Here is a 24853-nt window from a genome sequence, read left to right as displayed (position 1 = left end):
TTTAGCTATCCCTGGTGCAATGTTAATAAAACCCTACCCTGACCCTGACTCTTGCCCTACCTAGGAGATAATACATGTATTATGTAACTGTATTACATAGGGTCAAGGTCATAGGCTACTTGCAACCGTGAACCTATAAGGGGTGGAAGCTGCCCTTAGGCACAGCACAGGGCCTGTATTCAAAAAGTCTCAGAGTAGGAATGCTGATCTAGGATCAGTTTCCCCCAATCAGGAAGAGTAGCTGCTTCTTTCGCAACAGCTAATGGGGATCCTAATAAAATACCAATACCAATTATGATTTAAAAGGCTAAACTGATCCTAGATCAGCACTCCTACTCTGAGAATATGTATGAATACAGGCCCTGATCAGGAACTAGCTGACCAAGACCTAACCTGAACTATTAGTGGGGCAAAATGTCAGTCTAGGGGGCAACTTCATCTGGAAGGTGTGTTTGCTCCATGACTGTGTGTGTATGTGTGTGTGTGTGTGTGTTTGTGTTTGTGTTTGTGTTTGTGTTTGTGTTTGAGTTTGTGTGTGTGTGTGTGTGTGTGTGTGTGTGTGTGTGTGTGTGTGTGTGTGTTGCTACACTACTAACTAAATAGCCGTCCAAACCCAATGGATTGCTGTGCGGATTACGCCTGGGATTTGAGTAGACGTTGGATTTAAGAAGGGAATTAAAATAATATCTCTTTCTCGCTCCAGCTTCCTTCTGCCTCGTGTTACACCGCTCTCACTCTCTTAATCACTGATAGAGACAACACCACTGGAGTAACACACTCATCCAGCTCCAGTGACAAGAGAAGAACGAGAGAACAAGAAAAAGAGGAGAAGAAGAAGGAGAAGAAAAGCGGGGGAGCGGAGGGAGAGGAGGAAGAGAGGAGGGAGAGGAGGAAGAGGAGGAAGGGGAGGGAGAGGAGGGAGAGGAGGAAGAGGAGGGAGAGGAGGAAGAGGAGGAAGAGGAGGAATAGAGGAGGGAGAGGAGGGAGAGAGGAGGGAGAGGAGGGAGAGGAGGATGAGAAGGGAGAGGAGGGAGAGGAGGATGAGAAGGGAGAGGAGGGGGGAGGGAGAGGAGGGAGTGGAGGGAGAGGAGTGAGCCGAGGGAGAGGAGGGAGAGGAGGAAGAGAAGGGAGAGGAGGAAGAGGAGGGAGAGGAGGATGAGAAGGGAGAGGAGGGAGTGGAGGGAGAGGAGGATGAGAAGGGAGAGGAGGTAGAGGAGGATGAGACGGGAGAGGAGAGAGAGGAGGATGAGAAGGGAGAGGAGGAAGCGGAGGGAGAGGAGGGAGAGGAGGATGAGAAGGGAGAGGAGAGGGAGGAGGGAGAATAGAATGAGAAGGGAGAGGAGGGAGTGGAGGGAGAGGAGGATGAGAAGGGAGAGGAGGGAGAGGAGGGAGTTGAGGGAGAGGAGGGAGAGGAGGGAGTGGAGGGAGTGAAGGGAGTGGAGGGAGCGGAGGGAGAGGAGGGAAAGGAGGGAGCAGAGGGAGAGGAGAGAGGAGGGAGAGGAGGGAGAGGATGGAGTGGAGGGAGAGGGGGGAGTGGAGGGAGAGGAGGAAGTGGAGGATGAGAAGGGAGAGGAGGGAGAGGAGGATAAGAAGGGAGATGAGGGAGAGGAGGAAGCGGAGGGAGAGGAGGGAGAAGAGGGAGCGAAGTGAGAGGAGGGAGAGGAGGGAGTGGAGGGAGAGGAGGGAGAAGAGGGAGCGAAGTGAGAGGAGGGAGAGGAGGGAGTGGAGGGAGAGGAGGGAACGGAGGGAGAGGAGGAAGTGGAGTGAAGAGACAGTCTGCAATTACTGGCCTCTTGCTCCTTGGGCTGGAAAGACATAAGGCTGGTTCTGACAGGCCAAGCCGCCCATATCTCTGCCCAGTGCCAATGTGTCATCCTCCCTTCTTCATCTTCTTCTCTTTCTTTTATTCCTTCCTCCCTTCGTGAAGACGAGAGCCTTTTTACGATACGAGAATTACGAAAGGGATTACTGCAGTGAGAAGAGAGGAGATAGCGAGGGAATGATTTTGATTTGCACACAATGTCATTATGCAGTGTGTGTGTGTGTGTGTGTGTGTGTGTGTGTGTGTGTGTGTGTGTCTTATCATGTGTGTGTTACAGGGCCTAATGCGACAGTATTGGTGAGATTTCCCCAGAGAGCAGAGGTAACCTAGTGTTCAAGTGGTTTCAAATGACCATTCTTGAGACAAAGGATAAGTCCCAAATGGCACCCTATTCCCTATATAGTGCACTTCTTTTGACCAGAGCCCTATTGTACCAGGTCAAAAGTGGTGCACTATGTACATAATAGGTTGCCATTTGGGACTCAACTTGCACAGATGTGGCCAGTGTGCTTCAGATACACAACACACTATACAGTATAGTAACCTCTCATAGGACTGCCATAGAATAGAAGTGGGCTATATATATATATATAGGACTACCTTGCAGTGTGGGGATTGGGGAATACATGGATACAAAAGGGTAGATTGCATGTGACTACCATTGATCTGAGGTGAATGTGTAGTGTTTCAACATTGGTTACACCTTACTAGCAACACGAGGGGGTTAGGGAAACCGGTTTGGAAGCATCTGGGAAAGCAAATATTACCTTACATTTTTTGGGGCCCATCGTAACATAAAAATGATGTGTGTTTGATTTCATACAGTATACAAAATGGTCATAGAAACCAACATTCATATACAGTAGCCTGTTTACAGTAACTGATATGTGGATTGGAACATTCCTATACAGTAGTCTGTTTACGGTAGCTGGTATGGGGATTAGAACATTCATATAGAGTAGTCTGTTTACAGTAGCTGGTATGGGGATTGGAACATTCACATTCATTAGTCTGTTTACAGTAGCTGGTATGGGGATTGGAACATTCACATTCATTAGTCTGTTTACAGTAGCTGGTATGGGGATTGGAACATTCACATTCATTAGTCTGTTTACAGTAGCTGGTATGGGGATTGGAACATTCACATTCATTAGTCTGTTTACAGTAGCTGGTATGGGGATTGGAACATTCACATTCATTAGTCTGTTTACAGTAGCTGGTATGGGGATTGGAACATAATGTCTATTTAAAATATCTATTTAAAAGGATATAGTGGGTGATCAGCCTAATCAGTGGTCCACATGGCTGGGGTCTCATTCCCTCCATCCCTCCTCCTTTCCTTCCCTCTCTACCCCCTCTCTCCAGAGGGATGATCTCTGCTCTAAAGTGGCACCACAAACCCCTAGTCTTGCTCCGTCTGGGTTGTGTTCAGTTGGGAGAAATGTTTTGAAATGGGAAGGTACTGATGTATGATCTTAATTTGAGATAGTTTGCTACAGCAGGAAAATAATCCTGCAGCTACAGAAAATGTGAATTATTATGTGGATTATAATTAATGGACATTTTTGTAGGGGTTCATACATTGTTCAATAGGGCAAATCAAGACTGACATTTTTAAGTGGAAATTACAAACTTTAGAAGGCTTTTTAAACCTTGAATACACTACCGTGGAGGAAAATTCTCAGCAACTTTTGTACCTAAACCTATCCAATAAGATACCCTTATTTTCATTTTACGTAGGTAATCAATTTTTTTTTTTACATTTAGCCCTACTGACCCTGGCCTGGCTATGAATACAAACATGTTGGGGGAGGGGGTATGTTCATCTAGTCATCTTGATGAACTCATTTACCAGTGCAAGGTCCCCCGCTCTCTCATCTGAGGCTGTAGCTACTCTAAACCTCTTACCTATGGGATTATTGGCATCACAGGGGATTATATGGCTTTACTATTCTGGATGATGTGATATTAACGTATTGGAAGAAACCTAGCCGTCTGGAACGGTGGTGGTGGTGGGGGATGGGGAGTGTGTGTGTGTTAATGTGTTACAAATCCAACCCGTCTGAAACGGTAGTAGGATCATGACATCATCTGGGAATCGTCAGAAGCCGATGTGTTGGGTAACTGTGCTGGTTGGAGACAGGGAGTGTGTGTGTGACCGGGGAGTGAGATTGTGTGTTTTTATAACACTAATGGCCTGTAATGGCTGGTATATGGCCTAAAACAGAAGGACATTATCATCAATGTGTGGAGAAGGCAGAGTAGAGACTGTCGAGACACAGTAGTTTGTTTCATAGGACCTATGAGGCATACAAAATATCAAACACACACACTCCCCCGATCCACCCACACACACCCCCACACAGTGAGGGGCCAGGCTGTGTGGGGGTTCTCAGAGTGTCTCAGAGTGTGTTGTTCTACTGCTGTTCTTCACACTAAGGGCTCCTGCTGGAGAACAGTGAGTAAGCGGACGCTGACTGTGTGTGTGGAGATTGTGTGTGTGTGTGGTGTGTGTGTGTGTGGTGTGTGTGTGTGTGCGTGTGTTGATGCTGACTGTGTGTGAGATCGCACTGCATTTGACCCTGTGCTCTCGGTCTGTCTGTGGAACCAGACAGGCAACCTCAGGCCAATGCTCAGGCAATCTATTATGGGATATCACTGTCTCATCTCTGACTCATCATGGACATGGGGGACCTGATCCTAGATCAGCACTCCTCATATGCTGTCAGAGTATGAAGCTTTCAGAAAAGGACTGCTGCTTTCGGATCAGTTTTGCCTTTTAGATCATAATCAATAAGATTGCATGGACCAGCCAGGTCACCCATGATACAAGTCAGTATTCGACATCCATCCATGTCTGACGACATCGGGAGATGACATGGAAACTGGCCACTAGGGGCAACAGTGAGCGCTGTTACCTTCAAGTAGGTTTCGGTTTTGCTAGGGCATTGTGGACGGGCAGGGCGGATGGGTTTAAGCATCTGATTCCAAAGGTTGCAAGTTCAAATCCAGTGACAGAAAGTTGTTTTTGATATTATTGTTTTAAGCCTATCCCAGACCTTAACCCTTACCGTAACCATTCAGAGTTAATACCTAACCTTAAGAATTTGGAGTTAATGCCTAAACTTAACCTTAAACACTTCAAAATGTGACATTTGGAACAACTTTGACATTTGAGAAACATGGATGGACGTCTAATTCTGACATGAGACTATGAGAGCTGGTAGACATGGACGGGGGGACCTGATCCTAGATCAGCATTCTTCATATGGTTTCAGAGTATGGAGCACAGACCCATACAGTCAGGGCCCATTACATGGACATGCTGGATATGCATCATTGGCAAAGTCACAGGGGTCCTACAGAGAGACAGTGGTGCCTCTGTCCGCCTGTCTGGAATAACATTAGGACCTCGCCAGGGAAGCCCACATTTAGCACCTGGACTAGAAGTAGCATTTAGCAAGGAGCTGCTAGCTTGGTCTGTGATAGCATAGTGGGGTTAACAGTAGGACAAAATGGTGGATGTTTTGACTGTGCTGCTAAGGATACCTGTAGATATACTGCCTGTATAGATGGTGCTTCTTCATTCCACATCCACAGACATGATAGAGGGGTATGGTTTGTCCTTGCAGGTGTTTGTTAAAGAAAGTGTGCTATGTATATCCATGTATAGCTGTATCTAAGCCTCATGTAACAGCACAGACGTGAGGCTCCCACCAATCCACCTCTTTAAATCAAAGGTAGAGTGGTTTTCCTTGAATCTAGCCTATGTTTTTGGCAGGGTGAGGTTGATCTATTAAGCAAGATGGAAGCATAAAGTTGGATGGTCTATCTACTTAAAGGGATAGTTCACCCAAATTAAAATGTCACATATTTGTTTCTTTACCTTGAAAGCAGTCCATAGACAAGGAGAGACTGCGCTGGCTTTGTTAAACTATCCAGCAACAACTGATATTAGTTTGTAATTTGGGTGAACTATCCCTTTAAGTAGATGGACCTGCCACTTTTTCCCTTCCCTTGTCATTGATGTAACCACATATGGGATTGGCTTTGATGATGTAATATTTGAAAAGGGAAATGGGGGATTTTAAATCAGACTTCATGACTGTGGTTTCTAAACCTTGTAATCATCTACAGTGTTCAAAGCCTAATAACTCAAACAGAACACTTTTTTCCCCCTCCGTCTTTTTTTCCTAGTGCTAATTTGAATGCCAACTACTGTACAAAGTGAATGCTGCTGAGTTAGTTTGAATGTAATGAAAGAAGATATCAGTTGGGAGAAATAGAAAAAAGATACTTTGAAAAAGGCTATTAAAAAGAAATCCAAATGGTTTTAGATAAATTCCTGTAACAACCTTTTCATTCTGCGCATGCATTTTCAAATTAAAACCGATTGTGGTGCACTCTTTCTGTAGTTAAATCTTAGCACACTTAAGGCCCTATTCTGTGTCCACGCTCCTCTCTTCCAAGCTCTCTCTTTCTCTGTCTCACTGTCTCTGTCTCTGTCTCACGCGCCCGCAGGCATGCACACACAGAAACACACACACACACGCACACACACACACACACACACACACACACACACACACACACACACACACACACACACACACACACACACACACACACACAGACACTGTCTCTGTGACTACAGCATCACAGTGGGATTTAAACACCCACTCAGTCCCAGCTATGAGTAGAGTAGAGCAGCACTGCTGCTTCCTATGTGAGGGTTAAACTGGGGGAGAAAGTAGGGCATCAGCCACTCACTGTGTGTGTGTGTGTGTGTGTGTGTGTGTGTGGATTCAAATAAAGTATTTAAAATGTGTGAGTCAGCATGGTGATCAGGACAGGAGTGGCATGATTGAAACAGTGAAACAGAGTGGTGGAACAGGCAGGCAGCAGAGGAGAGATGAGAGAGAGAGAGAGAGAGAGAGAGAGAGAGAGAGAGTTGAGAGAGAGAGAGTTGAGAGAGAGAGAGAGAGAGTTGAGAGAGAGAGAGTTGAGAGAGAGAGACAGAGAGAGTTGAGAGAGAGAGAGTTGAGAGAGAGAGGGGATAATAGACTAACTGATACATTTACATTTTAGTCATTTAGCAGATACAATAGCAAAGGCGTCACAGACTCAGCAAAGCTCTCAAATGCAAAACAGATGCATGCAGTGTTAATATTGAAATACAATTTAAAAGCCTAACTGTTGCTGGAGCCAAAGAGACCTTGGTCCGAAAAAGTGGCTAAAGCATTAGTGTCTTTATAAAGGGTCAAATCTGAAATGTTTTATGGTTGTCCATTAGACACCATTATCTTACTTTTACCATCATAATATTAGATTTACTACGATTTTGTTTTGTTTTACTGCTCTCAAAGTGACATTAAAGCTCTAAAGCCAGGGAAGGCAAGAGATGATGACACTAAGATATGCGATATTATCAGGACTTCATATAAGAAAACAAAGAAACAGTTATTGAATATATAAATACTTGGAACAGAATATTTACATCCCTTGGTGATCACTGTCATCAGCTGTGCCGTTGCCATATCAACAGATGGTTAAAACAATGGAACATTTATTTTCACTTCTGGTGGTGAAAATGACTTGATGGATCTGCTTTGAAGAAACCACATGTGATTAACTATGTGTGTGTGTGTGTGTGTGTGTGTGTGTGTGTGTGTGTGCGTGCGTGCCTGCGTCAATGTGTGTGTGTATAGTACATGCACCCATGTTTGTGTGTGTGTGTGTGTGTGTGTGTGTGTGTGTGTGTGTGTGTGTGTGTGTGTGTGTGTGTGTGTGTGTGTGTGTGTGTGTGTGAGCTTAACTGCCATGAAAGCGATGTCCGCAGCAGGAGGAAAGGATGTACATGTTACAGTGACTAAGCACAGAAACACTTTACGACATGGGTATAACCTGGAAAACACACTGTGGCTGGGAGGCATGACGTCGGTATCCATCTAGTAGCCCCCCAGACGGAAAGGAAAAACACATGTATGCATAATTAGGAGTTGAATGGAGAGGGGAACAGGTGCTTGCTCATTAAGGTTCCTGTCTTTTTTCGTGGCTAAACCAACTAGGCTCATAATTTAACAATTGTATTTGCATTTACAGATGGCATACAAGTTTGTTATTAAGGCACATGAAAGTTCACGTTCCAGAAGATATTTCTGCCCAAAAACGCATTTTGATAAAAAATGAATGTTTACGTTCAAATGCCTCTCCTGTGAAGAAGTGATGTGCAACATACGCCTAGTTTCCTGAAACTAGTCACTTTTTTTATTTGTATAATCCCCACACCAGATACTAACATACACATATGTACAACAACTTACAGACGCACACAAACTACTACTACATCTCCTCTGCCCAGACCCGCATGCTCACACCCCCATCCCTAGTGCCTGCATTATTGTTTGGCACGACCTTAAATTGTACCAATTCATTTTTCCTCATTCGCCCTTGCTATTTCAATAATAAATCATTAGATCATTAGATATAGACTCTGACAAACCATCACTCACACACACACACACACACACACACACACACACACACACACACACACACACACACACACACACACACACACACACACACACACACACACACACACACCAGAGAACAACCAGCTAACATATTCTCATGTACACAGGCGACTATTGAATGCAGCACCGGCAGACTTCAAAATGGTAGGCAAAGGCAAGCTGACAAGCCGGCCAATCCGGTATTTTAACTGGCAACCGGAAGGCATTGTAGCTCACATTATCTGGCAACCGCAAGGCATAGTGGATGAAGCATAAGTACCATGTGCTCCACATTACATTGAAAAGGTCACAGGATCTGATGCACCAGTTATAATGGTAAACGGTTCTTGAGGAATCCCTGCCGTTGTCCCAAATGGCACCCTATTCCCTACATAGTGCACTAGTGGACATATGTGCCCTGGTCAAAAGTAGTGCACTATATAGGGAATAGGGTGCAATTTGGGATCGCAAACACAATTGGCTTGGCGTGAATGCATTTTGACACATATCTCCCCGCCGCCCAGCAACAATTGATTCTGCCTGTCAGAACTCCAGAACTATTTAGCTAATTCAGCCACGCTACTGGACAGGAACATTGATAAAAACCCTTCCTGGTCTGTTGATGTGTCTCTCAGACTGATTGTTATAGCATAGTGAAAACACACACCCAGGGCCGTGGACAGACCTTTCAGGGGGCAGGTGCTCAAAACATTCATAATTCATATCTCGAAATTCATAACATACCAAATGCCTTTGTAGCGGAACATTTGTAACAGTTTTGGGGCATAGGCCTATTTATTCCTGCAACAACACACTCACTCATCATCACAAATTCTAAGCAAGCTACTTACGGTGAATCCTAAAGACAGACATGATTGACATTGGGAAAAGAGGGTGGGCTATCAGCTTATCATTGATGTTGATGATTGATGTTAATCTGCTAGTTAACTAGCTCCATTTCTTTTACTGATTGTTATTTACCACTCTGTCTTTCTGTCTCTCTCTGCTGTGTATCAGCCAACCAGACTGAATATTGATGATGATGTAAGCTAAATCAAGTGCTATCAAGTGTTAATACATTTACATTTAACATTTAAGTCATTTAGCAGACGCTCTTATCCAGAGCGACTTACAAATTGGTGCATTCAATTTAGGATAGCCAGCCACTGGGGGGGCAGTACTGTTGATATTTAAACTAGGTAGCTAGCTACTGACACTCCACCAGTGACTGCATAGCTCAAGCCAAGCATGTTTGGATATTGGGCACGTGCAATCTCCGTACAGGGCAGTCTGGGGAAAAGGCGCAACCGCGCGCGGGAGCTCCATACAGGGCAGATCAACAGGCGCCACCATTGGACAGGATGGGTGGTGGCAAACTTGATGACATCAAGGCAACTTGCGGACAGTGGGATTTTTTTTTGCCAAATTATGTATTTTTAAAAATCATTTTGGGGGAAATTATACCACCACCCAAAAGGGCACTTTGGAGAGGGGGCATGTGCTCTGCACAGGTAGAGCCCTATCACTGCACTGCACTGCACACACACAAACACACACACGCATGCGCACACACACACACTACTAGCAGGTCTGTCTTGACAACTTCCTCACGTTTCTGTCCTTGGAATGACTTACCATACATTACATTGTTGTTGTGTAGCCTGAGGGCACACACACCCACACATACATACATACACACACACACACACACACACTGAGAGAGTTGATGGATAGAGAGTCACAGCTCCCACCACCCGTAGGAGATAGATGAGAGTGTAGAGGGATGCTATAGGAGGACTGAGGGACCTACAATACTGTAGTCTACATATACCATAACAACCATATCAAAGCTACTGTATGATGGACTCCATAGTGACGGGATTATACAGTGTATACAATGTGATGCAAGGTTTTCCAAATATTGAGACAGCAAATAGGCTATGCTCTAGAGAATAGGCTACAACACACCATATTTTGTCAACAAAAAACCTCAGTCCAGTTTTCAAATTGCTTATAATATGGTGGTAATAATATAACATCCATATTTATGCCTTGGAATAAAATGATTTGGAGACTGTATCTCTTGACAAAATCAGTCAAACATTGATTGCAGCTTGCCTTAACATACGGTTAACAACCTAACAGATGTCAACCTGTAGGCTACTGTGATTTAATTAAGCAGGATTTATCCATTATCCCTTCCAGTGTTTGCTTATACTACGACTATTTAAACTAACAGACCAGCGCTCATGTGGGATCCCGGAGAGTGTGCATTTAAACCACCGCTGTATAGGTACGGTGGTAACAATGTTTAAACTTGATTCGGTCTCATTTCCGTGCTGAACTAATGTAGTATGGCGTTCATAGACTGCCGATGATTCAAAAGTTTAGGTTATTTGCACAATTTATTGGTTGGAGCCAAGAGTTCGCATGTAAATGTTTACATTTGTCATTTCCCTCTAATGTAGCGTTTGCATAAACTATACGTGGCTACTCGGATCATCACGCAGTCATTTCCCTATGGTATTTTCACATGAACTAGTCCATTAAGCGGTTTTGCATTGATACACAATTAGCAAATTATGCGTTTCAAATGACCATTACACAGTCGTGTTGTGTCGCTGTATTTGTTATCTGTAAGGGCAAATAATTGTTTCTGACCTATAACAAGCAGTAGCCTAAAGTAAGTAGCCCGGGCCATCGATTTACGCATCTGAAATTACCTTAAGAGAATTTGCTGTGATGAAATATTGCTTGGATTGTACAGTTTTGGGTTCAAATTGACGACCAGTGGATTTTTTTAATGAGATCTATAGTAGGCTACACAACGAATGGATTTGGAGGAGACCCAATGTGGCATTGTTCAGCGGGCATTCTGTTCATCTTCATAATGTTTTGGATTTGGAAACATCCCTACATCGTACATCTGTCACTCTTTACGTGGGATGCTGGTAGGCTAGCGACATCGATGTAACATGTCAGAGGACCACATCTCAATTTAAAAGGATCTTGATTAGCAAATTAATAGCGTATAGCGGCGAGAGCTGATTCGGTTAATTAATTCATTTAGGCGCCTGTGCCCACCCAGCCTACCAAAGCGCCAGGCACGGTCTTACGGGTAAAAGGGATGAAATAGCTACGTGTAACAGCAGTAGCGCTACTGTCTTACCGGCTGCTGTATGTGACGTACCGTCCCTTTCCCTTGTGGAGGATGGTGCTGTAGTTGAACCCCGCGCTTCATATACTCGCTGCCTTTGTAGCCACCGCCGCCGACCCGGTCTCTCTTCTCCCTCATGTTCGACGCGCCACCGCCGCCGTTTTCTCGTTCTTCCCCGGAATCGAGGCTACTGAAGTTCCACACTATCAGCGTTTGGACCAGCAGCACTGTGAGAGCCGCTATTAAGGCGGACCGCGAGCGGCGGGCCAACCTGCGAGCACACGAGCCGCCAACCATCTTCACTCTGTGACTGCTAGGACTCGAGAGGAGAAGGTCGGCTTTCCTGGCTCTGCCTGCCTCTGCGTAGCGCGACAGACAGCAGGAGCGGGGAGACCACGGGAGGGGGTTTTAGCTCTAGCTCACGATGGCTAGGAGGAGCGTCGAGGAGAGGACGCAGCACAGAGCCATCGTGTGGTTGAAAGAAGTTACGCGCGAGCTCAAGATGTTCACCGAATGTTCTCAGATTTACAGCGACGGTAAATGACGCCCTTCGTCTGGAATTCTTGTATAAAATACCACGGCACGAAGCACGTGGGTTACCACCTCACACCTTTACGTGATACCCATCCAGGACATTTAGTCCAATGATGAAGCAAACATTTATTTTTATTTTTTGGAAACGTTGATGTGGGTGAAAACAATGTGCGGTTGAACAATATCAGTACCATGGACAGTGCTCACAGGAAATATGTATCGCTACAGCTTCTTCAATATAATACAAATAGAATACAAGCTCGCATCCATCCCATGTAGGCTACACTAGGCCCAATCCTCACCATCCCCTAATGCATTACATGATTCATGCCACTTCAAGTGCATTTCAAACATTGCCTATTTACCAAATAAGAGCTATAAAAGAGCTCATAAGAGCTATACAAGGAGAGTGATACAGAAATGTACAGTGCATTCGGAAAGTATTCAGACCCTTTGACTTTTTCCACATTTTGTTAAGTTACAGCCTTATTCTAAAATGGATTACAAGCTTGGCACACCTGTATTTGGGGAGTTGCTCCCATTCTTTTCTGCAGATCCTCTCAAGCTCTGTCAGGTTGGATGGGGAGTGTCGCTGCACAGCTATTTTCAGGTCTCTCCAGAGATGTTTGATCGGGTTCAAGTCCGGGCTCTGGCTGGGCCACTCAAGGACATTCAGAGACTCATGCGTTGTCTTGGCTGTGTGCTTAGTGTTGTTGTCCTGTTGGAAGGTGAACCTTTGCCCCAGTATGAGGTCCTAAGCGCTCTGGATCAGGTTTCCATTAAGGATCTCTCTGTACTTTGCTCCGTTCATCTTTCCCTCGATCCTGACTAGTCTCCCAGTCCCTGCCACTGAAAAACATCCCCACTGCATGATGCTGTCACCACCATGCTTCACCGTAGGGATGGTGCCAGGTTTCCTCCATACATGGTGTACATGTAGCTCAGTTGGTAGAGCATGGCGTTTGCAACGCCAGGGTTGTGGGTTTGATTCCCACGGGGGGCCAGTATGAAAAATACAAAAAATAATGTATGCACTCACTAACTGTAAGTCGCTCTGGATAAGAGCGTCTGCTAAATGACTAAAATGTAAATGTAAATGTAATAACGCTTGGCACTCAGGCCAAAGAGTTCAATATTGGTTTCATCAGACCAGGGAATCTTGTTTCTCATGGTCTGAGAGTCCTTTAGGTGCCTTTTGGCAAACTCCAAGCGGGCTGTCGTGTGCCTTTTACTGAGGAGTGGCTTCCATTTGGCCACTCTACCATAAAGGCCTGAGTGCTGCAGAGATGGTTGTCCTTCTGGAAGATTCTCCCATCTCCACAGAGGAACTCTGGAGCTCTGTCAGAGTGACCATCGGGTTCTTGGTCACCTCCCTGACCAAGGCCCTTCTCCCCCGATTGCTCAGTTTGGCCGGGCGGCCAGCTCTAGGAAGAGTCTTGGTGGTTCCAAACTTCTTCCATTTAAGAATGATGGAGGCCGCTGTGTTCTTGGGGACCTTCAATGCTGCAGACATTTTTTGGTACCCTTCCCCAGATCTGTGCCTTGACACATTCCTGTCTCTGAGCTCTATGGACAATTCCTTCGATCTCATGGCTTGGTTTTTGCTCTGATATGCATTGTCAACTGTGGGACCTTATATAGACAGGTGTGTGCCTTTCCAAATCATGTACAATCAATTGAATTTACCACAGGTGGACTGCAAACAATTGTAGAAACATCTCAAGGATGATCAATGGAAACAGGATGCACCTGAGCAACATCTTGAGTCTCATGGCAAAGGGTCTGAACACTTATACAATTTTGCAAAAGAATCAAAAAACCTGTTTTCGCTTTCTCATTATGGGGTATTGTGTGTAGATTGATGAGGAAAAAATTTAATTTAATCAATTTTAGAATAAGGGTGTAATGTAACAACATGTGGAAAAAGGGAAAGGATCTGAATACTTTCCGAATGCACTGTATATTGTAGCGACCTTAATCCAACACCTAGAGACCTTGTCAAGAAGTTCGGACCTCTTGGCGTAACAGTTAAACTGTTGGCTTGACAGTCGCTGGACCTGTGTAAGAGTCTCGGTCGGGGTTAACCCCGAATTCACTTCAATATGTTTTGATTCACAAGAAATGGCCTAAGTCTATGCCTAGAGCTGTGTATGAAAGGCAGAGAGTACCCCAATGGAGCTAGGTTTTACAATAGTATCAAGCCCAAACTTTTTATAATGGATGTAGAGGAATACAATCCTTATTTACTCTGTGTGCCCCTGTGCATTGTGTTTAATTTGCTGGCAGGCATACCTTCGCTACCTAATTGTCTGCCAAGGCTGAGCTAGTGCAGCTACTGGGACTTATAAGGAAGGGAGAACACACACACACACACACACACACACACACACACACACACACACACACACACACACACACACACACACACACACACACACACACACACACACACACACACACACACACACACACACACACACACACACACACACACACAGAGAGAGAGAGAGCTGATGTAGTATCTACTGGGACTCCTACATCAGCTCTGTATGTGTGTGTGTCTGTGTGTGTTTGTGTGTATTTGCGGTGTGTGTGTATTCTCTCTTCCTTCCTTATAAGTCCACACTGCTACTCTTTAATAAGTCAACAAACGTCAACACTATCAACGAGGCAATCCACGCTGAGGCTGTTCTGCTCTTTGCTTCAGGGCAATGAACCACTGACGGTGAATAAATAAGATAGCATCCGCACAGAGTGTGTGTGTGTGTGTGTGTGTGTGTGTGTGTATAGGTGTGTGTGTGTGTCTACCTACAGTATACCACGCTTAGCAGACACAAATTGATGGGTGGGTTTGGTAAGTAGAAAATTGCATAATTGGTGCAAAACAGGAAAATTGTTTCCCGGATATTTTGAAGGCAGGTTTTCCATATCCAAACCTTTTCAATGGGAGTTGGATTACAGAGTGTGACTACAGGCAGAAATACGGAGATGGTAGTATTAGGAAGAGTGAGTTATTATTATCTGCAGACAGTAAGTACACAGCCCACTGTGTGTGTGCGTGTGTGTGTTTCACCTAAAGGAAAAGCTAGACAAAGCACATTATGCAAAGCTCAAAACAACAGCCTTGGCTAAAACAAAAATACATAGTTATTAGTCTCTGACCTTGGTGTGTTTCTCCAGACTGGTTAATTGTGACATGCCACACATTGTCAGCATGTCTTGCATTTTAAGCAAGTGTTTATTCTCAGCCTAGCTGTCAATCGAAAACAGACAGGCTTCTTACATTAGACACAAAGTGTTAATTCTAGCTGTTTTACATTAATTCTAGCTGTATCCTAGCAACAGACGGTAGTTTAGCACCAAACCACACACCATTCAATTTTACCTGGCAGTGTCAGTGAAACATTTGTCCATTCCATTCATTTGGCAAGCCTTCCCCAACAAGACTTGCAGCAATATCAACCGGATGCAAGGACTCAAGTGGGTACATGGACAAAAGAGGACCAGTTGGGCCAAGACTCATTCTATTCCTCCATTTACAAGACAACTCTATATTATATATAATATACAGCATGTTAATATTGTACATGCCATGACAACTTTCTTAGTTTTAATTTAGCATTTAAATTGCAGCACAAATTTGATTAACAAGGTGCTATTACCTTGGGCAAACAAAAATCTATGTTACTGTCCAAAAGCGATAAGGACCCCCAAACCACACACACACACACACCCGCACGCACGCACGCACACAGACACACACACACACACACACCATACTAATAAATAAACGCCACATTGAAATTCAAAATAGCTTTGTGCTCACACACATTCCTGAGATATTTGAACATCTACATTTGAATGGTTTTGTCAAGGTGAGAGACAGTGGGAAAGAAAGAAGGGAGACAGAGAGACAGACAGAGAGAGAGAGACAATGTGATATGGATGAGCATGTGAGGGAAGGCAAAATAGATAGAAAGTAAGAAGAGAAAGGTAAGAGAGAATAGAAATAGTGGATATGGATAAGGAGAGAGAAAGTACAGGAGAGAGAGTGAGAAAAAGAGTCACAGTCAGGAGAAAGAGAAGGAGACAGAAGGAATGTGAGAAAAATGGAGAGAAAAAGTTTTAGTGAGAGAGAAAGAGAGAGAGAGAGAGAGAGAGAGAGAGAGAGAGAGAGAGAGAGAGAGAGAGAGAGAGAGAGAGAGAGAGAGAGAGAGATGTAGGAGGGACAGAAAGAGGTTGAGAGAGGGAAGAGAAAGAGAGCAACAGACGGAGGAGAGAGAACGAGAGAGAGAAAGACAGAAAGCGAGAGAGGGTACAACTACAACTACTCAGGCAGCAGAACTAGCTCTTCTCCTCTCATTAGCCACTGCTCCGTTGCCCGGGGGACAGCGTGGGCCCACTGTCGCCGCAGCGATGGCTTCAGGTCCCCACAGCTGATGAATTTAAAATGTAATTAAAGCTGACCCTCCCGTCAGTCAAGCACAGACACTGACCAACACTGACCAGATTGGTGCTAGGGTGCATCTCTCTCTCTCTCTCTCTCTCTCTCTCTCTCTCTCTCTCTCTCTCTCTCTCTCTCTCTCTCTCTCTCTCTCTCTCTCTCTCTCTCTCTCTCAATTCAAAGGGCTTTATTGGCATGGGAAACGTATGTTTACATTGCCAAAGCAAGTGAAATAAATAATAAACAAAAGTGAACTAATCAATCAAAACATTACACTCACAAGTTTCAAAGGAATAGACACATTTCAATTGTCACATTATGGCTATGTACAATGCGCTGTCTCTGTCTCTCTCTCTCTCTCTCTCTCTCTCTCTCTCTCTCTCTCTCTCTCTCTCTCTCTCTCTCTCTCTCTCTCTCTCTCTCTCTCTCTCTCTCTCTCTCTCTCTCTCTCTCTCTCTCTCTCTCTCTCTCTCTCTCTCTCTCTCTCTCTCTCTCCTCTGCAGGGTCAGTCAGAACAGCAAAGAAGCCTGAGGGAGAGGGTATGCCTGGGTCAGGCGTGATGACTGGTCATGCCATGGGCGCCTCACTCGCTTGTCCTTGAGACGTAGCGCTCGGGGATCGGTGGAGAGGTCTATTTTTCCATTCCTGATAGTAGTAGAAGAAGACAGAAAGAGTTAGTCACAGTCTGACATCATGGTTACGGTTGGGTTGAAACACAGCGAAGAGGAAGGATACATATAATGTTTTTCCCCCACAATGGCTAAACTTAGCTTTCAGGAAGGGTCAGCTGATCCTAGATCTGTGCTTAAGGACAAGCCTCACTTAACGCCGCCCCCTGACCCCACAGTTCAGCTAAAGGTCACTTGGGAGTCATGTAAAGTGTCATGGGGACATGTTGCATAAATCTGGTCCCTGCAGAACTGGTGACTGTTTCGTTTTGTGACATTGAAGCCGTTCAGCAAAGGTGACACATGCAGCAGGGAGAGCAATCCCACTCTATCTACAGCGGAGTCATACTTTGTGTGTGTGTATTTGTGCGTGCGTGTGAGTGTGTGGGTGTGTGTGTGCCCATGCGCGTGTGAGTCCCGCTCTGCAGCAGTTCTGTAATCCTCTAAATAAGTTCAGCTATGTTCTCCCAGGTGACACAGTGCTGAGACAGAGAGCAGAATGTATAAGTGTGTTGTGTGTGTGTGTGTGTGTGTGTGTGTTCTCACTTGAGACTTCCGACAAGGAGATGGATAAATCATGGATAAATCCATTTATTCCACTGCAACACTGCACACCCTATCACACAGTAGAAACCAACCAACACTGCACACCCTATCACACAGTAGAAACCAACCAACACTGCACACCCTATCACACAGTAGAAACCAACCAACACTACACACACACCCTATCACACAGTAGAATCCAACCAACACGATCCCAATGCTCATTATACATGGATGATCCTATCGTCCCAAAAGAAACATACTGTAGGCGTGCTTGGCTAGTGTTGGGCTCGAGCAAAAATGTGCAGTCCTGGGGTGGTCCTGGAGAAAGGGGGTTGGAGGAAACACTGCAGTTGGCTAAATCAGGGTCACACAGAGTGTTTCTGGGTGGTCTTAAACAAATCTACTTTGAAACAAAAGTATACACCTCACACACATGGTTATGGGCTTAAAAAAAGAAGACACCTGTACCAGATATAGAGTTGAAATGCATTCAATTTAGAGTTTGCATCCCAATATTACACTTTATATATATCACAGAAGACTGAACTATAACAAAACCGTTTGACATAGAAACACCAGATTTTCGGCGTGTAAAAATAATAAATGTTTATTAATTATTAAATTATTAAAAATATTATTAGCATTCCACCCATGAGACCACTAGGTCATTTGACTGCAGGAAAGGGCTACGTGGAGCATTTCACCCATTCAGAGGAAGCACCAATGATGTCCTATCCTTCTATAATTGCCCTGTCAGTAACCTCAACCTGGGTTGTGTTCAGTTACCACAACGTAGCAAAACATGTAGTAACAGAAAAGAAAAATGAGCGTTCTTATTGGACAAGTTCATGATAGCACCTCCCAGTTTCAAAACCTACTGAACATGACCCTGAGGTTTTATGGGCGTATATCCCTTTAGCTTTAAACCTCAAACTCGGCCGTGTTCAATAAAGCAGAAAGTAGAAAAATATTTTGCAATAGAAAACTAAAATTAGTGTTCTCATTCCCGTTTCAACATGTGTGTGCCTTCTGAGCATGACCCTGAGGTTTTATGGGTGTTTTTCTCTGTAGCTTTAAACCTATTGATCTTGATGTCCCGCGACCATACGGCCATTTTGATTCCTCCCCTTCCCAGTGACTCCTTCACTGGGACGGACTGTTACAGAGCAAATTTACCCCCGTGTTCCTTCATTAGACTATTGAATAATTGATCACACAGACACGCATGCACGCACGCACTCACGCACACACACACACACACACACACACACACACACACACACACACACACACACACACACACACACACACACACACACAATGGGCTCTTTGTCTGACAGACAAGATAATGAGATTGTACATTAAAGTCTTCCATCATACCATGAGTTATTTATACGACACAGAGCCTGTGGATTATCCAATATTACTGTGTCTGACCTCTGTGGAAATCTATGTGAATCTCCTCCAGACTCAATAGGAAGTTATTGGTTATTAGATACATTCATTACATTTCACAACGTGTATTCATAGACAGTTACTAGACAGAATGTTAATTGCATTGGGCAGATAAATGTGTGCTTGGGATTCCCATTGAAATTCTTAACAATCTGATAACAATTATTACTAGGCCATTTTCCGCCACAGACATATAGAGTATACTGTATAGTAAGGACAAGACAGTTCTTCAAGCCTAGTTTTCCTTCCACTAACATACCTTACCATGTACTGTAGGCAACTATGTAATTGTGTATTGGTTACAGAAGCACAGAAGCCATTCGGATAACAAATCCATTTTGCACCACAGGCTGGTTCAGTAAGTACAATGCTAGATGTTGTTCAAGCCTAGTTTTCATTCCACTCACACACCTGTACCTGCTTCTCTTCATCTGGCAATACTAGGGTTGAGGTTGTCAGTTAATGTCTCTAACCATGGCCCGTAGGTCCAGATCTCTACCCCTCTACCCCTCTCGTCCTCCCAGGTGGGGCACTCTTTGGCCCTCTTGGAGGCCCCTGTCTCTCTACAACAGCCTGGCATACTCAACATCATCGATTTCTCTGAACACACTCTCTCCTTCACTGCATCTCCTCCACCAGTCCCTCTGTGGCTGAACAACCTTGTTAGAACTGTAAAAATAGAAACAAGACCAGAAAGAGGGGGAGAGAAAGGAGGGAGGTGAGAAAAAAGAAGGGAGGGAGGAAGGAAGGAAGGAAGGAAGGAAGGAAGGAAGGAAGGAAGGAAGGAAGGAAGGAAGGAAGGAAGGAAGGAAGGAAGGAAGGAAGGAAGGAAGGAAGGAAGGAAGGAAGGAAGGAAGGAAGGAAGGAAGGAAGGCAGGGGTGAGGAGAGGGGGAGGAAAGCCAACCAAGTTGTGTCTCTCAGGGGCCGAGGCTTCAGCTGTGTAGGTGAGAGTGATTATACAGGTCTCCGCTTCCTTCGCTGAATAGCAACGACCTCTCATAGAGAGGTCATAGGGAGGTTATAACATGCGTAAGGCAGCTATGACCTTGTTCTCCTTAATCATGGCTGCTAGAATGACTTCCAAGTTTTCTGCCATTTCAAGCTTCTCTTTGCTAATGCAATGCAATTAAAATGTTCTCTTCCTTCTAGCAGACCTTTTTTGCTTAGTATTTCCGAAACAGAACTAAATATAGATAATTAGTTCAAGTAACCCTCAAAATCTTTGATATGTTTTAGCAGTCTATGATCCAACAAAAGTCTATGATCCGACAATCAAACTGAACAGCAATTAAATAATCCGTCAACAATATACTGTATCTTTCAGTGGATTTGTAAAGAAAGTAAACTTTCTTCCAAGCTTCACACAAGTACATTCCCTTTTGATACTCAAGTGTTCTCTTAAGAAACATAAAATTTTATCTTGGGAGAAGTTTCAGTCGAAACAATTATCATCAAACTTTAATGGCATATCCAATATCTGTAGATAGTGTCGAGGAGGTGGATTGGAACTAGAAATGTATCATTCCTGTTACCAAAGGGTTGCATCTCAAATGGCACCCTATTCCCTATATAGTGCACTACTTTTGGTGCACTATATAGGGAATAGGGTGCCATTTGAGATACAGCCCTGGTATTCAGTATTAAACACTAATAGTGTTTCCAACCTTGTCTTCAAATCAATAACAAGCCTCTGTGATTCCTTCTTTCCTCTTAAATAAATTGGGAATTAATCTTGTTATATTCTTCTTCTTCTCCTCCTCCTCCTCCTCCTCCTCCTCCTCCGCCTAACTTTTACATTGTCTCTATCTGTTTTATTGTTGGTTAACTTTTGTCCGCTCAGTAATGGAATAGAATGGAGTCAATGGCTTGCATATCGATTTGTTTGTCCATCTACGATTCAGTGCACTCCGGGATAGGAAGTACTGTAGCATCGCTTCACGTTGCACATCAGGGCAAAATCTGAAATGAGAAGGGTTGGGATTGGGCAAGCCCACTGTGGATCAATGATATATGAGTCATTTGTTGTGTATATACAGTACCAGATGAGATTGTGATTAGGATAATGATGAATCTGATCTCATTTGTGAAGTGCCGCCCTCTCAGATCTAACACCTACAAAACCTTACTTTTGGCAGAGCAAGTAAAAAGGAAATTTCCTCTGTGTGGGATGGACCAATGTGTGCATAATGTTCTACATTTCCTTACAACACACACATACACACGCTCACACTCACGCAGGCTCGCACGCAGGGCCAGCTCTAGCCTTTTGGGGTCCAGTTTAAAGTACATTTTCAGCAATACTATACATTTTGCCATGGGGCGTAGAGAAAATGTTGCAGTTTTAAAGCAAGTTGTCTGTAATTTTACACATTTTCCGATGGGGTGAAGATAAGTTTTTGCAGTTTTAAAGCTAATTTCCTGAAATTCTAAAATGTTGCTATGACTTATGCCATGTTAATGTTATCTGAGTATCATTAACAAAATCAATGGGGCCCCCCTGGAGGTCAGGGCCCCTGGGCACTTGCCCTGCATGCCTGGTCGGTAATTCGGCCATGATTACTACAATTTTAGATTAGCTGGTTTACCAATCTAAAAAAATGTTAGTGAGTGACAATTGAGTGACTGTCATTGACTGACATAACAAAGGAAAACTGATGATGCACAACCACATTTTGAAATTGCACCTAATGTATTCTACTATTGTAACTCTCAACAGTAAGTTGAGACCCCGACTGAGTCCCATACCCCCCACTAACAACCCCCCCCCCCCCATGCCTGGAGCCGGGCCTGCTCGCTCGCTCGCACGCACGCGCATACACACACACACACACACACACACACACACACACACACTCGCAAGCACACACACTCGCAAGCACACACATACACACACACAACCCCAAACCTACACCCCCCCCAACCCACACACACATACACCACTCTTCACACACTCTGTTCTGTTACAATAACAATATTTCTGCGAGCAGGGCCATGGATCTATCATTAGTTAATTGCAGGTCTCTAATGCCTGGCGGTGAGGAGGGAACAGGTGTGTGTGGGGGTCAAGCGTCTCTCCTCCACACTAAATGCTATAAACCAAACACCAGGCTCCTGACCGTCTGGTGGAGGCTCTCTGCTGTTCTACTGGCAGTCAGCCCAGACTACAGACTACAGGATAGGCTGGATGGTTGGTTGACTGACTGGTACAGACTACAGGATGGGCTGGATGGTTGACTGACTGACTGACTGGTACAGACTACAGGATGGGCTGGATGGTTGACTGACTGACTGACTGGTACAGACTACAGGATGGGCTGGATGGTTGACTGACTGACTGGTACAGACTACAGGATGGGCTGGATGGTTGACTGACTGACTGACTGGTACAGACTACAGGATGGGCTGGATGGTTGACTGACTGACTGGTACAGATTCCCAACAAAACAAAGGACTGGCGTGCTGGTTGGATGGTGTACTGGTTGGATGGCTGGCTGGATGGCTGGCTGGATGGATGGCTAACTGACTGACTGAATGAATGCTCTTTATGACTCAGGATTTATTTAGGTATTTTTCTCTTCTGTTATAAAAACTCAAAACTCTCTCTCTCTCTCTCTCTCTCTCTCTCTCTCTCTCTCTCTCTCTCTCTCTCTCTCTCTCTCTCTCTCTCTCTCTCTCTCTCTCTCTCTCTCTCTCTGTCTGTCTGTCTGTCTGTCTGTCTGTCTGTCTGTCTGTCTGTCTGTCTGTCTGTCTGTCTGTCTGTCTGTCTGTCTGTCTGTCTGTCTGTCTGTCTGTCTGTCTGTCTCTCTCTCTCTCTCTCTCTCTCTCTCTCTCTCTCTCTCTCTCTCTCTCTCTCTCTCTCTCTCTCTCTCTCTCTCTCTCTCTCTCTCTCTCTCTCTCTCTCTCTCTCTCTCTCTCTCTCTCTCTCTCTCTCTCTCTCTCATTGTTTATTACAAAGGTTTGGCCTTCCTCCTAGGTATTGTGTCGGTTATGTTTTGATGTCAGTCTCTGAATAGCGAAGTCTCAGTATTTAGTCTGCACAACTGTCTGAGAATGTCTCTGAGCTCCTTATTCGTCTCGTTCCAGGCTAGTGGCACACCCCTCCCGTACAGTAGTCACACTAGGGTGGAGGCAATAAGCCAAGCCAGTGTGTGAGGAAGCCTCCTACTCAGAGTCAGTCTCACACTCACATACGCACGGGTAGAAGCAACACACACACACACACACACAGGGCTGTCAAGGTCCCCCTGTCCTTAGCCCATAGCCACCGGACATCGGCGCTCCTGTTGTCCAACCAGATTAAGCTTGTTAACTTGCTACAATCCCCCCCAGCACTCACTCACTCGCATGACTATTAGAAAGCCCAGACAATTCCATGCAGCAGACCAGCAAACAGTGTGTGTCTGTGTGCATGTGTGTGTGTGTGTGTGCCTGTGTCCGCCCTGTGTGTCTGTGGTACATGCATGCCTGTGTGTGTGCAACACTGATCCAGACTGATTAAACGATCCAGAGGTGTATTTCAGACCAATATGATTATTTGATGAGCCAATTCAACAGAGCATCGCTGGCAAATGACTCTTTGATGAATAAATGACTCTTTGATGAATAAATGACTCTTTGATGAATAAATGACTCTTTGATGAATCAGCCCAGCAGTGCAATTCTTCAGTTATGAATATGAATGTGATTATTTTATGAGTCAATCAGACGGCCCATTCTATTTCAGTCCAACGTACTGTAACTCCATGATGGAGAGAAGAAATCGTTTCTCTCTTAGACCATACATTTAAACAGCACAATATCTCACTCTGAACAGTAGGCCTATATACTGTACACGTCTACCACTTCCTCGTTTATACCAACGGCTCCATCCCATTGGCTAACGGGCCACGTTCACCAGAGTAAGCTGAGTGTGTCTTATTAATGTGTTGTTGTTGCTGACTTTGAAGCAAGGTAATGACACGAGCATCACTCAAAATCACATTACCAGACATCTCTCTCTATCTCTATCTCTCTCTCTCTCTCTCTCTCTCTCTCTCTCTCTCTCTCTCTCTCTCTCTCTCTCTCTCTCTCTCTCTCTCTCTCTCTCTCTCTCTCTCTCTCTCTCTCTCTCTCTCTCTCTCTCTCTCTCTCTCTCTCTCTCTCTCTCTCAGAGCCAATCGTGTGTTAAACGATAGGGGGAAATGTAGTGTGAAACCACTGGACCAGTGTGTATGGGGAAGGATAATGCAGTCCACAAATGGCTGAAGGGGAGACTGGTTATTATAGGTAGCCGGCACCATAGATATATAATTACTAAAAAAGCAATTCCCAGGCAGCTTACTTACTTAGTCCCTCTTCTTCCCTGTTTTTGGCAACAGCTTGTGCCTTGTCCCTCTTCCAGCTCAGCCACTACTGTCCACTATTCCCGGGCAGCACTCCTTTTAAAAATAACAGCGCAAAAAGGACAGAGAGTTAGCACCATAGAATTACAATTACTAGAATGGACATTCCCATTCAAGTGTGTGTGTGTGTGTGGTGGGGCGTTAATGTCACTATTATTCCTTTTCACTTTAGGCACCGTTTGAAGTTACTGTCACAAGCAGCATTCTCTTACAGGCTGAGAAAACCATGAGTAAGCAGACAGCCACTGTTATACTCCCTAGAGGGAGGGAGGGAGGGAGGGAGGGAGGGAGGGAGGAGGGAGGGAGGGAGGGGAGATTTGATCAGTG

At 44.7% G+C, this 24853-nt stretch overlaps 1 protein-coding gene across 2 annotated transcripts in view; it reads right to left on the bottom strand.

The window, feature by feature from the left end:
* LOC121533124 (xylosyltransferase 1-like) overlaps window positions 1–12010 on the bottom strand; it is a 110944-nt gene extending 98934 nt beyond the window's left edge. The window contains exon 1 of one of the 2 annotated variants that reach the window (XM_041838911.2): window positions 11507–12010. In XM_041838911.2, coding sequence (XP_041694845.2) covers window positions 11507–11791 — 285 coding nt within the window. In that variant the 5' untranslated portion in view covers window positions 11792–12010. The remainder of the gene's footprint in view (window positions 1–11506) is intronic. The other variant, XM_041838912.2, reaches the window with a different exon arrangement.
* Between the last annotated feature and the right edge of the window lie 12843 nt (window positions 12011–24853).

Source organism: Coregonus clupeaformis, chromosome 20 (genome assembly GCF_020615455.1).
Source record: "Coregonus clupeaformis isolate EN_2021a chromosome 20, ASM2061545v1, whole genome shotgun sequence".
In the NCBI taxonomy this organism is placed as follows: Eukaryota; Metazoa; Chordata; class Actinopteri; order Salmoniformes; family Salmonidae; genus Coregonus; species Coregonus clupeaformis.
Note: the sequence above shows the minus strand (reverse complement) of the source record. Positions and strands in the feature narration are given on the sequence as shown.